This window comes from Eleutherodactylus coqui, chromosome 1 (assembly GCF_035609145.1).
Source record: "Eleutherodactylus coqui strain aEleCoq1 chromosome 1, aEleCoq1.hap1, whole genome shotgun sequence".
In the NCBI taxonomy this organism is placed as follows: domain Eukaryota; kingdom Metazoa; phylum Chordata; class Amphibia; order Anura; family Eleutherodactylidae; genus Eleutherodactylus; species Eleutherodactylus coqui.
Window position 1 is genome coordinate 224,746,829 of NC_089837.1, and position 14,929 is coordinate 224,761,757.

Consider the following 14,929-nt stretch of genomic DNA (forward strand, 5'->3'; position numbering starts at 1 on the left):
GGCTGCCGGAGCGAATTCTATCATCGAGCAGACCCTAGGATGCTACAAGTGCTTTGATGAATCGCTGCTGGCCGGTCAAAGTACCCCGTAGTGTCTTAGACTACTGATGTATACTAATACACAGCGTGTATCAGGTAGTCAGAGAAGCCGGTCAGTCAGCCTCGTTTCTTCTGGACCGCTTGCTTAAAACGTACCGTTTTGAAAGGATTCCATTGGCCAGGACTCCCACGTATCGACTTGCACCTTTGTAATGGGTGAAATGAATCTGACCCCCAAGTTCATCCGCAATAATGCCAGCATGAATCGCTGCTTTGCAAAGTATTGAAGTCTGAAAATTTTAAAAAAGAAAAATGTATTACTAATGGCAAAAGGGAAACGATCTAATACATTTCAGCTGATTACCAACATTTCACTGCAACCAAAGTGTTTATATAAAGACTGACAACGCGGCTCCGCTACATCAACATGATTATTTCTAATGCTGAATGCAGACGGCCGGGTCGGATTCGGACTGAGATCCTCGCAGCGGGATGTGACCCTGTGCCCGGCAGTGACCCCCGGCTTACCTGTCCGACGCCTTCACTCCACGCTGTGGATGGGCCGGCTGGCACACAGCCATGCATGCACAGTACAGAGCTGGTGCATCAGCAAGGACACGGCCTGTGCGAGCCTCTGAGGTTTGCACCGAAGTAGGACATGCTGCGATTTCCACCCCGCAAACGGAATATTGCAGTTGATTTCCGCTTGTGGGCATGGAAATGCGTTTTTTAATGCATGTCCTATTGGTTGCATTTGCAGTGGGATCCGGAGCGCCGAATCCTGCAGAGCAAATATGCCCATGTGCATTAGGCCTAAGGCATAAAAATCAATGCAATTTTTTCTGCAGACGGCGAATACTATATCGAGGAACCCGCAGGGGAGGATAGAGGATGCACGCGGTGCTGATGTTTTCAGCACCAGTCCATCCGAGATGTTGGGTGAATTCAGACGACTGAAATCATTTTAGGGCTCAGTCACACAAGTGTATTTGAATTGAGTATTACGCATGCGTATAATACACAGTACATTGCGGCATTTCAAATACATTGATTTTTGCATGTCTCACTTACACTAGCGGTTTTTCACTGCGTACAATGTGCATGTTAAAGAAAAAAAAAAACACAGCATTTTCTATTGTACCACGTATTACGCATAATAGAACCTATTGTTCTCCATGGGCCTGTAATAAACATGGCACATACACAATAACATTGCGTATGTGTGGCGTTTAATACGCAACACTGCTGAGAGGCAGAGCGAAGAATACATTTAAAAAAAAATTATGCTGTGCATGACAGCGTGTGAAAGATACACAGCATTTTACGCTGAATGAGCCCTTGCCTACATGAAGAGGGTACCGGGAATGGGATGAACCTCAATAGTAACATTATAAAGGAGTGTTAACTCTACATTTCAATTCCCAGTCATTGTTACAAGGCTTGTATAAAGAGTCTACCATTGACTTGCAGGAATGCCGCCTTCCAATAGGTGGCGCTGCAGAGGTATTGTTTCATCGCCCTTATTTGTACATTCTGCATGTATACTGTGAACCAGGGGAGGAGCATTACAATAAGATACAGAATCACTAGGAGAAAGCAGCCAAGAAATGACCTTGTGTATATGAATAAATAGCTCGCCCCAGGATACTGTGTAGGAATGTACTTGCTGGGGGATGAGGCCGATCTCTGTCAGGTGCTGCAGCCACATCTGTGTTTGTGGAGGATGAACTGCCTGTCAGCTGCCAAGCCATGCACAGACACACAGCAGGCTTCAGATCTAGCCGGACAGCTCACGCAACCACTGAAGCGGCTCAGGAGATGAATATATCACAACCATCAGCCATATCAGAATCTATTTTAGTGCATATCACAGTATCAGCAACTTATGTAATTAGGAGAGTGTGGGGTTGGTTTCACTCAAGGTTTTTGTCTTACCTCTTTCCTTCAAATTCTCCTGAAATTATACTGACGCTCATACAGCGAACAAAAACGTATAAGATAAATCCACTCATGATAGTACCATGTTGGACAACAAAGGAGAACCTCGAATGAGGAAGGTCAATAAAAAACAGAAAACCCGAATTAGGTGGGCACTGTGTCCCCCAATGGACGAGACAGAGACCTTACGGTCTCTTACAGCACCAATATTCAAATAGCGTGCCCTGCGCTGTGATTGGTGTAGGGGGCGGACGTCTGACGTCACCGCACACCGTCTTGTCCCTGAAGGGTCAAGCCAGAGTCTAAATTAGCAGGGAGGACCAACTACACCGCGCCCGGATACTGCAGGAAGCCACAGGAACATGGAGCCTCCAAGGTCCTAAGAAGGGAACCACCCAGGTAAGCCCCCACATGCAGCCACACCGTAGGAACATTCCCCAGGGACCCCTTACTCACCCACCACAATGTAAGAAGAGGAATCCTGGGCTCCAACAGTGTACCCACTGCAGCCACCATCCTTTAGAGCTAGGCATGAGGGGAACTCAGTCTACAAAAAAGGGGGGGAAATACTGTAGCTGGTATTTTAACCAGCCTGTTAGGTTTCAGACATAAACCACCTTTTCTTCAGAGGTTGGGGCTGACAACAGTAGGGTAGGGCTGCCTGTCCACGGGCGTTTCGATATCCCACAGTGGATCTCCGCCGCGGGAGCCAGCAGACAGATCTCTGCGGTGACAGATAGGCTCACTGCGGAGAATCGCGGCAATTTGCTATGATTCTCTGTTCATGGACAGGGGGGCTGCGCTTTCCATAGCAAAGCTATGGAAAGCATGCACTGCGTTCCCTGCGGCCAGATCATTGCTGCGGGGAACACAATGCAAAAACGCCCATGGACAGGCAGCCTAAGGATTTGTTCTCTGTTCACCTGCCTCGGTTGGGGTAACAGGTGAGAGTCATGCGCCCCCATCCCCATTAACACCCTGCTTCGTAGACCATGCGACAGATCTGTCTCCTACGGACACTACGCAGAATCCGACCTGCCTGTGGACATGAGGCCTAATGAAGCAAGTATTTTTCCTTACATTACAGTAAATACGTTTTCTAAATGCCTTTTTATAGAACATGTAAAAAAGCTGCAAAAAAAAAAACACCAAGAAGATGATCCATTCATATTCAAGTCTTGCTGAAAAATGTTATTATGTAGACAAACCAGTTCTAGATGGAATTTTTGCCCCGGGTCACATTTCTAATAAATACAGAAAAGCAAGCAAGTAATTTAAAATAATGTGATATGGGGAAAGCTGGTGCGGCTGCTGAAGTCAGTGGTTTAGGCTTACCAACATGCAGACCTCCTAACCCTTCTGTAAACGGCTATACAGCTAGAGACCATTACAAGGCAGTTTACAGAACAGATAACATACAGCCTGACCCAGCAATAGTACTGATTAATGTTAATAGGACCGCAACCCAACAGCTATACGTGTAAATCTCATCATACAGTATGTGAAACATTTGATGAACAGTTTAACTTGGCTGGATAGTACTTTCCTGCTGAGAACTGTAGATATTTATTTGTAGGATTGATATACTATGTTGCTCCCATACACATGAATGGGGAAAAACACAGAGAAGCAAAGACAAGACAACAATATTCTGAGTCACTTCAGAAGTCTACATGCAATGACTGAAACTAGGAATTCTCCAACACCCATTGTTGGGAAAGTAGCCAGTCCTATTTACAAAGGACACCAAGCACTGTAATGTCTTTTTAATCACCGTCATATGTAATTGTCAGGTGTGGCAATCTGCTGACTTCTTGAGTCATCTGAGGATCTTCAAAGGCCTCCTGGGACACACCAAGCAATCAGTATGTGACAAAGAGGTGAGATCTTAGAGGTCACTAATCTTCGCCTCCTTCATGTGGTTGGGTGGTGACTTAGCATGAAGGGTGGGTACTTTCAAGCTTGTCATTAAAGCCCCTGACTTTGAGTTTGTATTTTACGGCAGCCACCCGACCTTGACATAAGAACACAAATCTAACCACTCAATTACTGAACTTTCTCCCATTCTATTGCCAACACTAGAGTCAGAAAACAAAAAGGGGCTGAAGTCAATATAAAATTGTACAAATCCGGACATTTGCTTATTCTAGATTTACATAAAAATGGGAAGACCCCTCTCCGTAGGCTACATGTAGTCGATTTAAAGTGTAAGGCTGGGTTCACACTGGATTTGCCGCGAAAATTCCGTCCGGGATTTCGCCACGGCAAATCTGCCTGCGGCCGCTAATCCCTGGATTAGTCGGCCATGTGGACGAGATTTCTCAGAAATCTCATCCACACGTGACAGCGAATCCGCCACAGCAAAGCCGGCACTGCGGCGCGGATTCGCCGGCCGCAGCATGTTCATTTTTTTTCTTCTTCCGCTGTGGCCGCGCTCTCCTCTATGGGAGCGCCGTCCGCAGCGGAACAGCGGAATAGTGATGCTGATGTAAGATAGATATGTCCTGTATGTAATTATATGTACAGCTGGTATAACGTATACCACCTAAACATACAAGATTACATGCAGTACATGGTACATACCTCGTATCGCATGTACTGCTCCTCCGCTCTCCTCCTCGGGTCCCGACACTGTCACTGCAGCACCGGACGGACATCCATCCTGACCCCCATACATCGCATGCACCCACCTCCACTACATCAATCCTGATCCACACAAATCACACACACAGCTTTGCTACATCCATTCTGACCCCCACACACACATCTCACACACAGCTCTGCTACATCCATTCTCACCCCCACACACACAGCTCTGCTACATCCATTCTCACCCCCACACACATCACACACACAGCTCTGGTACATCCATTCTCACCCCCACACACATCACACACACAGCTCTGGTACATCCATTCTGACCCCAATACACATCACACACACAGCTCCACTCACTCATTCAATCAATCCATCCAGAACCCCACAGCTCCAGCACACACAGCTCCACTACATCCATCCTCACACACACAGCTGCAGAGTCCTACCACCACCGCAGAGTCCTACATTTACTTAGCACCTGTGGTCATGTGATCCCTGACTCCTCCCACACAGGGTATCACATGACATCATCGGAGGCCCTGGAAGCTGTCGGCTCTGCACGTCTGGGTTTGCCCTGATGTCAGGAGGGTTCTCCCTGCCGGAGGAGAGTTAACCGGCGCTAGGGAGCAGTGCAGGCTCTGAAAATAACGGTCTGTAATAGGGCCGGTAAAAAAAAATACCGGCACCGCCCTGACAGAAAAAATACCGGCCGGGTGGCAACCCTACCTCCGTCAGCCTTTTTACATGCTAAAGAGTTAAATAGCAAGAATTGAAGGTCACTTCGGTCCCCACTATTCGAGCAAGTCATCCATCAGCCGAGCACCCGCTCCCCGTGGCAAGGGAGACCAGCGATGGCCTTCTAATGCAGCTTCATCTTTTTACGGCGTTACAGAAAAAAAGACCCTTATCGGTCGTTGTCAAAAGACGTATGGGCGGTCGTTACGGGGATAAACAGAAACCACAATAGAACTATTAACTGCGACGAGGCAAGCAGATACCAAAAATGCAAGCTTCGGTCTCTTATTTGTTTCAATCCATTTTTGAGGACAAAATAGTGCAGTGTACTAAGCTATTGTGTCCTCCAAAATAGATGGAGAGAAAGGTAAACCGTGTCAAACGGAGATCAAAGTTTGCATCTTTGGTTTCGGTTTGCCTCATTTCAAATCAATAATTTCCATATGAATACCATTATTGGGTACTGAAACAGAATCCAATCATGAAAACCAGAAATGGGGTATTGAACACAGTGTCACACGGAGCCTAAGGCTAATTTCATACGGGCAAGTGCAATTTCAGTCCGTGAAACTTGGCCCGATATTACGCTCGCCAACGTCCATTTCCCCTGTGGATGTGCGAGGCTTTTTTGTATCAAAAACGCCTACCATCACTTCGAGGAAGTAGTGATCCTCCGGCTCGGTGGACAGCCATGGCAGGATTGTGGGAGTGTTTCGCATTGTTTTCAGTGGGAAACCTTGCATCGCACTGATGTGCGCCTAGCACGCGGTGCAAAACTTTGCTGGCCCCATTGAAAACAATGGGTGATGTGACCTCCAAAGATGAGACATGCTGCGATTTCTTCCCAACATCACAAGGTGATGCGATGCGTAAAAAAAGTTGCTCACGTGTATGACCCCATTCAAAAGGGGTTCATATTTGTGTGTTTTGCAATGCACAATTCTCGGCTTTGTGAAACCAGCCTAAAATGAAGATGTTTGTATATTTTTTTATGGCAGCTTTTAATAATCCTTTCCAAATTCAACCCAAACTATAGAAAATGAGTGCAACAAGGTATATTAATATTTACCTCTCTGTATCCTTCTTGCACATCCCCTGATACATCGCCTTCAACATCTCTACAGCCAGCTGGACAGAACCTGCTGCAAATGTAACAAAACAGCAAAATTATAATCCAGATGTCCTGTGGATAATATATGCAAGTTTGAGTGCCTACAAGGAGAATACATTCACTTCTTTTATAATCCCTAAGCATTTTATAACATAGACCATTTCATAAAGTGATAGAAAAAGCATAGACTATATTAATGAGAACAAACTAGGAAAAACTTAAGTTAAGCGGACATAGCCAAACACTCATTAGTCCATACTAGCTGTCACAGTCGTTCAAACTAGCCATACACGTTTAAAGTCACAGGAGAAGGCTGGATGATTCTTCCGGGTACATTCTTTTGTAGATACAAGATCTTTTATCCGACTACTGGATGAAAATGTCACATATGGCTGACTTCTGATGACCCTATCCATGTGTCATCAGTTAGCTAATGATCGTTTAGTGTTAAGGCCCATTTAGACAACGATTATCGCTCAAAATGTGATCAAAAGCCATCTTCAGAGCAATAATCATTGCGTGCAAATGCAGCCATCTTTCACTTTTCTGCCGAGCGATAGACTTAAGTTCGACATGAAAACCATTCTTCGGCAGCAGAGCTGGTAGGAAGGACCGCACGCTTTGTTCTGCCCGGGAACCGCTGATTACAGCTGATTACATTGTCTCAGCTGTCAGCCCCGCAGCAGAACAAAGGGAATGTAATCAAGGAATAGCGAGTGGTCTGTTCTCTGAATACAGCTCCCGCCGGCTCACACGCTACTAATTAGTACCAAGTAGAAATTCATGCAAAATGATCACTCAAACAACATCTTTTGAGCAATCATCTCTGTGTGTTAAAGAGCCTTTAAACTTCTTCTGGAATATGTATGCGTTTTGGTTGAAATCGTCCATTTTAAATCACATGTAAGCCCCTGTTACACAGGACAGCTGTCGGGCAGATGCCCAGCGATCATCCTTCCTGGGCTTTTACACAGCAGCAAACATCGCTTACTGACTGTAGGCGGCGTGGGCCAGGTAGCTCTCCAACCCGACTGCCTCTATTCAAGTACATACGCTGACATGAACGACAGCCTGTTAACGCAGACCAGATGAAGAGGCAGACCAGCGATGACTTTGAGGTCCACATAAATGATCCGATCAGCGATTTAAAAAGGAAGGGGTGGGGGCTAAACTGCACCCAAAATTGCACCAAATTGGTCTTAAATCTGTTGCACAGGTTTTAAAGGCTTCCAAAATTGCCCTAAGAAAGATTATCTGCTTGCCTGTTTTCTGTGACCAATATTAGCTTTATCTTTAGTTTACTGATCAAGTAATGATTTTCCCTGCAAACGCATCAGCTAAAAAGACACAGAAATGTTACCTGTATTCAGTCTCCTTGTAGTGGTTGGATCGGGCCAAGCAAGTGATCAAATCTGGTTTTAAAGAAGAAAAACAAATAGTTTAACTCTTATCTGTAAACTGTTCTCCTCTGTGAATGTAAAGTAGTTGTCCTGCAAAAAAACATTGGGGCAAATTTATAAAGCCCTGTTCACATTGAATGATTATTGTCCGAATTCGCATGATCCAAAAGATTTCTAATTGTTCTATGTGGGAATAGAAACATTTTTTTTAATGAGTGCAAATACAAAAACTGTTTAGAATTATGGGTTGGATTGAACTATGAATATTTCTTGTGACAGAAACCCTTTCCGTGGATTTAAAGGCTAATTAGCCTAATGAGGTTCAGATCTGTTCTTTTCCCCTTGTTTTGCGTAGTGCTTCACAGTTCGCGTTCTGTGCACCTCATATAACCTTCTATGGGCCCTTGCTGCAGAAACGCGCAAAAAAATAGAGCAGGTTCTATTTTTCCACGCAGGTGAAATGTGTTCATAAGAACGAACCCACTGAAAGCAATGGGTTCTATTCTCTGTTTTATGGGTGCAGTTTTGCACGCAAGCACGATCATGTCAAGAAGGCTTAAAGACTACATTGCAAACCATGAAGGGGATGTGTTGCCAAAAAAATATGATTTTTAGGTTGGCATAAAACGATGAAATCTTCAAGTGACAAGTAAATGATCGTTCAACATTCTATATTTGGGCACGTTTTCCCTGGACAATGATTGGGAACAATCGTTTGGGTGCCTGCTGCCCCATGTAAAAGCCCTTTAGTCATTTCACGTGTCTTACTATTAGAATAGCAATAAAGCCCAATGAGCGAAAAAAATACAATGGGTTCTAGAAAGATTTTGTTGGTCATTTCTTTAATTTTTCACAAAAAGATTTAAATGCCAAACCCTGTCAGGGCACAAGACATGGACTCCTGTGTGTAGGCCTGCCATTTATCATCTTTTGTTTTATACTTTTTACACTACATTTCTGCGTAGCTTTTTTTGCAGTAAAAAAACATCTGTTACTGATTTTGGTGTGAATCCGCACCAAAATCTGAATCAGAAACTGCATATAACATGCAGATTTGGGTGTGGATTTATGCTGTGGATTTCACCTCTTGAAATACATGGATATCTGCATCAAAATTGACACCTGAACCTGCATCTTACATGAGGACTTTGACTTGGATTTAATCCACAGTGATTTCTGTATATTACATGGAGATTTTCTTAGATCAGGTCATTGGCAATAAGACTTTTCCTTTTATATATAAGGATTAGTAAACTTAAGCTTCAATCCCTGTCTATAATACATGGGTTGAAACAAAAACCCGCATCTCCACACCCTCATTTCCTGCACATCTGCCAGCTGTGAACAGTGGCCCAGAACACAAAAAGCATAAATAGTTATTTTAGATTTCTACTTCATTTAGGATTTCTAGTTTTGGCAGATAAAAAAGTCTGACCATAACATATGTCCATGTAGCCACCCAGAAAGGGCAGAGTGGAGCCGACAGGGGGTGCCGGCCATCAGTGGGGCTACAGAGATCAAATTTATGCTTGTTGAACACTGGTGGCAATTCCTAGTGATGAGACAAATCCTTCATTTTTCAAGTAGTAATGGCTTAAAAGTGCATGCTATTCACCTTTGTGATCTTCCACACTAAAGGTGGCCATACATTTTAGAACACACCAAAAGCTGCCGGCATATATATGCATGCATGCTTGGCGGCCAAAAGTGTAAGGGTGCTTAAAGGGGTTCTGACATGAAAAAAAAAAAATTGTACTCACCTTGCCTGGCCTGGCCCGATCGCCAGGCATGTCCCCTCCAGCCGGCATCTTCTTCTGTGCCTTTAAAGCAGAGCAGGAGCGGTCAAAAAGACCGCTTCCTGCTCTGGTCCGTCCGTCAGGCACTTCCGAGGTCAACGGACGGACCGCCACAGCAAGCACGTCACAAGCAGTGCTTGCTGTGGGCGGCCCGTCCGTCCTGGCTGAACTCCGGAGTGCTGAGCATGCGCAGTGGAGACGCGGCCCGTCCTGACTCCTGTCAGAGGGCACCTCTCCACTGCGCATGCGCGCGATCCCGGAGCGGCGCGGCTGCTGGAGGAAGAAGACTGCCTGCCGGGAGGCATACTAGCACTTTCTGCTTAGGTTAAGCAGCGCTGCTGATTAGAGCCACCTGATTGGCTCTTCGGCACCACGTGACTGCACAGCGTGCACCAATCAGGTGGCTCTAGTCAGGCTGCTTAACCTAAGCAGAAAGTGCTAATATGCTGCCGGGAGATGACCCCCCGATGTCAACAACAACAGGAGAACAGGTAAGTATAAGATTTTTATGCTTTAGCAGCCATTAACCCATGGGTTCCCTGGGTCCATTAGGCAGACCAGGGAACAATGGCTGCTAAAGCATAAAAACATTATTCACGTCAGAACCCCTTTAATAGGGAGATTAGTAATAAGCAGCTGCCAGACACCTCCGGCAGCGGCTTATTTCCCTTGAGTACAAAACGATCAAATATAATGAAATCTAAAATGTTTGACCCTTCTTTTATCCAACATCTGCATTGGGGGAAGTGTTTAGACGTCACCATACATATTAGGAGGATAACCAGTCCTGACATTTCATCTAAAGTGCATGGCCACCTTAAATATCATTTGTTCTACTACAACAAATGTGAATGTAAGCTGTGATGGAATGACTTAATACCTGGATGATCGCTGCTGGCAAAGTTGATTAAAAACCCACGTCCAGACACATGGAGTCCACTCTCAAATCGGATCCTGGCTTCATTGGTGTCCAGGTAAAGCTCTTTAGATCCAGTATTCTGGTTTCCACAATAGCTAGCTAAAATAAAAAAATATATATATTTAGATCACACCTAGAATTGGATATCCTAAGAATCCTAATAAGACCAACATACCCAAGGATGAATTTACCCGTTTTCCAGCTTTGAACTTATTAATGACCATGTTGAAGGTAAATTCAACGAGAACAATGCCTACAATACCAAGCCGGGCTCTTGAAGGGTCTATGTCCGTCACCGTACATTAGGACAATGCCTGGTGAACAGCTGACCGACGGTGGACTCTTGACAATCAACTTGATAACTTAGGGCGCTTTTACACAGGCCGATAAGTCGTTCAGATTCCTGCATCCAGTGGGAATAAGAACATTATCGTTCAGTGCATGCCCCAACTGAACGACAAACGACAATTGGTTAGCTTTTTATTTGTCATTCAGTTTCTACATGAAGAAAACTGCACAAGGGATCGGCCTATCTAAACAGGCAGTCATTCACTTATAAATGACTGCCTGCTTAAGGGTGCCTGCACACGAGCAGAATTTCAAGCGTGTGATTTTAGGCACATAATCCGCCCCAGACCGCAGCCAATATACTCCTATGAGGATCCGCAGTTGTCCCCAGACGGACGGATGTGTATCGCGTTTTTTCACGCGAGTGAAAAAATCTGCGACCTGTTCTAATTTTGGTCGGATCATGCGCGTGAAGCCTCCAATACAAGTTAATGGGTGCGTTTTTTCACGCAGTACATCCGCAGTGCAGCTGCGGATGGAGTCACTGGTTGCTATGACTACAGGAAGTAGGCATGGTAGGAGACGTCCCAACACACAGCACAGAGCTTCACAGGCACATTTCAACTGCAGATCTGTCCTTTCAGTCCCCTCATCTACCAGAGAGCAGCCAGCAGACACCAGCCAGGGTGCACCCAGTACCTCCTTTTTTTCCTGGGGGGCTCTTCCTCCTCCGTTACCGCAGTACGTCCGAAAAAAGTTACATGGATCAACCATGCCCACAAAGACATCTGCTCACCGGGTGAAAGCATGTTGCCAGAATAATTTAACGGTGCTCGCACAAGCAAGAGGGACAAAACGGAGTCTGGGTGTTGGTTTTTAAGCTGTTTTCCAGGGAATGGGCAGTTCTCTAGGGGTTGGGTTTACAATAAGGGTGTCTTCCGGATTTTTCTGCGCGTTTTTTTCCGCAACACATCCGCGTATATCCGCGCGTGATTTTTCACGCATCCGCACCTATCCGCAAGCACATTTAGGTACCATACGCGCGTGAAAATCCGCTAGTGGAATCCGGAACGCTCGTGTGCAGGCGGCCTTAACCTCATTTACACGCAAAGATGATCAATTAAACTTTGTTCAAAAGACCATTTAAGTTTGAGGGATCATTTTGCATAAACTAGTAATGGGCACTATTACTACTAATTAGTAGCTTATTGGCTTCATTTGCATGTAAATGAGGCTCCCTTAGCTGTATGCCGATAACAGCAGGTGGTCTGTTATCTGTATACAGCCCCTTTGTTCTGCCTTGGGACTGCAGCCGAATACAATGTTATCAGCGCTACCTTGGAGAACTCAGCGTGCGGTCCCTGCTATCACGAACCATGGATTTCATGAAATCCATTGTTTGTCAGAAAAGCAAAACGATGGTAGGATTGAAGCCCCATGCTCAAAATTTGTTCAAATGATGGCCTTTGAAAGATAATCGTTGCATGTAAATGTTACCATTGTTTGCTTTTCGGCTGAACTATGATTTTTAATTCAGCATAAAAACCATGGTTCCGCCAGGCCAGCTGATAGCAGGGACCGCATGCTGTGATTCTCCAAGGGTGCGCTGATAACATTGTTCTCAGCTGCAGTCCCGGGGAAGAACAATGGAGCCGTATACAGATAACAGACCACCTGCTGTTACCTGCATACAGTGCACGCAAATGAAGCTACCGTAATAAGCTACTTTTGAGCATTAGTGTCCATTAGTAGTTTATGCAAAATGTTCGCTCAAACTGTTATTCTCCTTATCTTTTGAACAAATTTTGAGTGATAATCGTTGCATGTAAATGGGGCTTCGCTCTGAATGGAGATGGGTGGGCCGGAACCATTGACGGCTCGCTTCCCCTCCATTCACTAGCAATGATCGTTCCTGTGTAAAAGCACAGAAATAATTATCGCTGGGGCAAGCTGTAGGGCATCTGTGCCAGACAGGTCATCCCATGTAAAAAGGGCCCTTATCCCAAGGGCAGGTGATCAACCCCTTTAATTTTCCTTTAAAGATCAGGTGGGAGGCGTATACTGGTGTGATTGATTGTGAACGCCTACAGAACCTGGTAGACCTCTCCGGAGCCATGCATAAAGCCATAAACATGGCAAATTTGAACAATCACAGCCATAGATACAGAAATAAGTGAAGAACCAGAAGCAGCACGTCCCTCAATCTCATAATGGGTGCGAGAGCCATCCTGGATAGATCACTCCATATCCATCCTCACAATGGTAGAACAAGCACAGATGTGGACGGCAGCATGCTCTTCAGACGCAAGTCACTGCATTGATTCATCACCACCACCACACATTATAGGGCACATACAGTATATATGATCACATAATTTCTCCGTTCTTGAAGAGGTCTACTTTTTAGTTATATGTATGAAAATCTAAGCTTCCAAACACTGTTATAAAATAATGACAGTACATCGGTCTGGACTGCATCATACAGAAACATGCATTCCTACTGTGGCAGAAGATAAGATTTAGCTCTGTATAGAAGGGGTAATGGCGAATCTCCTGCTCCTTTGCTGTAGTCAGCACTGGGAATTAGCGGCTTGTACCCTGAATGCCAATCTACATGTCCCAAATGGAGACCTTAAAGGGACTCAGTCACCATGTTTTTGTAGTCTTTACCGAGAGCAGCGTCAGGTAGTGTCAATCACACTGATATGTCTGCTTCGTGTATCTGTGCAGTAGTTTTGGAGAAACCTGTATTTTATTAGTAGCAGCCAAACACACAACTAGTTCTGCATATTCATGAGCTGCAGGCTGGCCACACCCACCGCGCCAATGATTGGCAGCTCTCTTTGCATAGCAATATGTAGATTGCAGTCATTCATTGGCTGGAGAGTGGGGTGGGTGTGGCTAGTCTGCAGATCATGAATATCCAGGACTACTGAAAGTAGTCCTCTGTGCATTTGCTGCTACTAATAAGATACAAGTTTCTCCCAAACTCCTGCACAGATAGATACCGTAGAGTTATCACTGTAAATCAGTGTGACAGGCACTACATTGTGCAAAAGAAAAAAAAAAGGTCAGCACTACCCAATGGAAATATATCCCAATAGAAATATATAGGTGCACGTTAAACCATGGCTGCAACATACAGTAGAAGCAGAAACCAAAAATGGCAACAGCAAGCGCAAAATAAATTTATTATCAGAGGTATACATACCTATAATCAATACTCTAACCACATTAAATAATGCAAGGTTCTTGGTATATAATTTGATCAAATTACATTGGCCCATCTACTAACGTCCCTCCTACTGGAACATCTAAATGGTATCCTACCTTCTCTGGTTTTATTTGTAGGCTTAGTCCGAAGAGAGGAGCATTCTGAGAGGTAGGAACTCAGCTTTCCCAGGTTGAGATGATACCGCCTGGTTTTAGCGTTAGAACTAGAGATGAGCGAACGTACTCGGTAAGGCCGATTTCGCAATCGAGCACCGCGATTTTTGAGTACTTCACTACTCGGGTGAAAAAATTCGGGGGTCGCCAGGGGGCGGGTGTGGTAGAACGGGGGTAGCAGCGCGGAACAGGGGGGAGCTCTCTCTCCCTCTCCCCCCCACTCCCCTCTGCAACCCCCCGCTCACCCACGGCGCCCCCCGAATCTTTTCACCCAAGTAGTGAAGTACTCGAAAATCGCGGTGCTCGATTGCGAAATCGGCCTTACCGAGTACGTTCGCTTATCTCTAGTTAGGACCCATCTGGGCACTACATTGTGCTGCTCTCAAAAAGGGGTGCATAAAGGTAGTGACACACTCTTTAAAGCAACCCTCCTGATTGTCCCTCCAGGGGCTATATCATTACCTGCAGTTCTTCTATGCCATTCCTCTGATCCACCTGCCCAGGGCCCCGTTTTTGGACATCCAGGATGGATACAGCAGTTTTCTAATAGCCTAATGCACCTTGTGTATTTTTTGATTAGCCAGTGCTGATCACATGAACAGCTTTGTCCAATCAGAGAACAGGTATGGTCTAACACTACGAATGTACTAGAAAGATTTGGTAGTCTGAACATTAGGACGGCCATTTTGAATGCCTAATAACAGGACCAATAAAATGGT

The 14,929-nt window shown here is 45.2% G+C and overlaps 1 protein-coding gene across 4 annotated transcripts in view; it reads right to left on the reverse strand.

Moving 5' to 3' along the window:
• The window catches only part of DCBLD1 (discoidin, CUB and LCCL domain containing 1), a 74,966-nt gene that overhangs the window by 26,578 nt on the left and 33,459 nt on the right, over window positions 1-14,929 (reverse strand). For all 4 annotated transcript variants that reach the window (XM_066605975.1, XM_066605968.1, XM_066605985.1 and 1 more), the window contains exons 3-6: window positions 10,497-10,634; window positions 7,781-7,832; window positions 6,379-6,451; window positions 195-328 (exon numbers count right to left, since the gene is read on the reverse strand). In XM_066605975.1, the coding sequence (XP_066462072.1) occupies window positions 195-328; window positions 6,379-6,451; window positions 7,781-7,832; window positions 10,497-10,634 (397 nt within the window). The remainder of the gene's footprint in view (window positions 1-194; window positions 329-6,378; window positions 6,452-7,780; window positions 7,833-10,496; window positions 10,635-14,929) is intronic.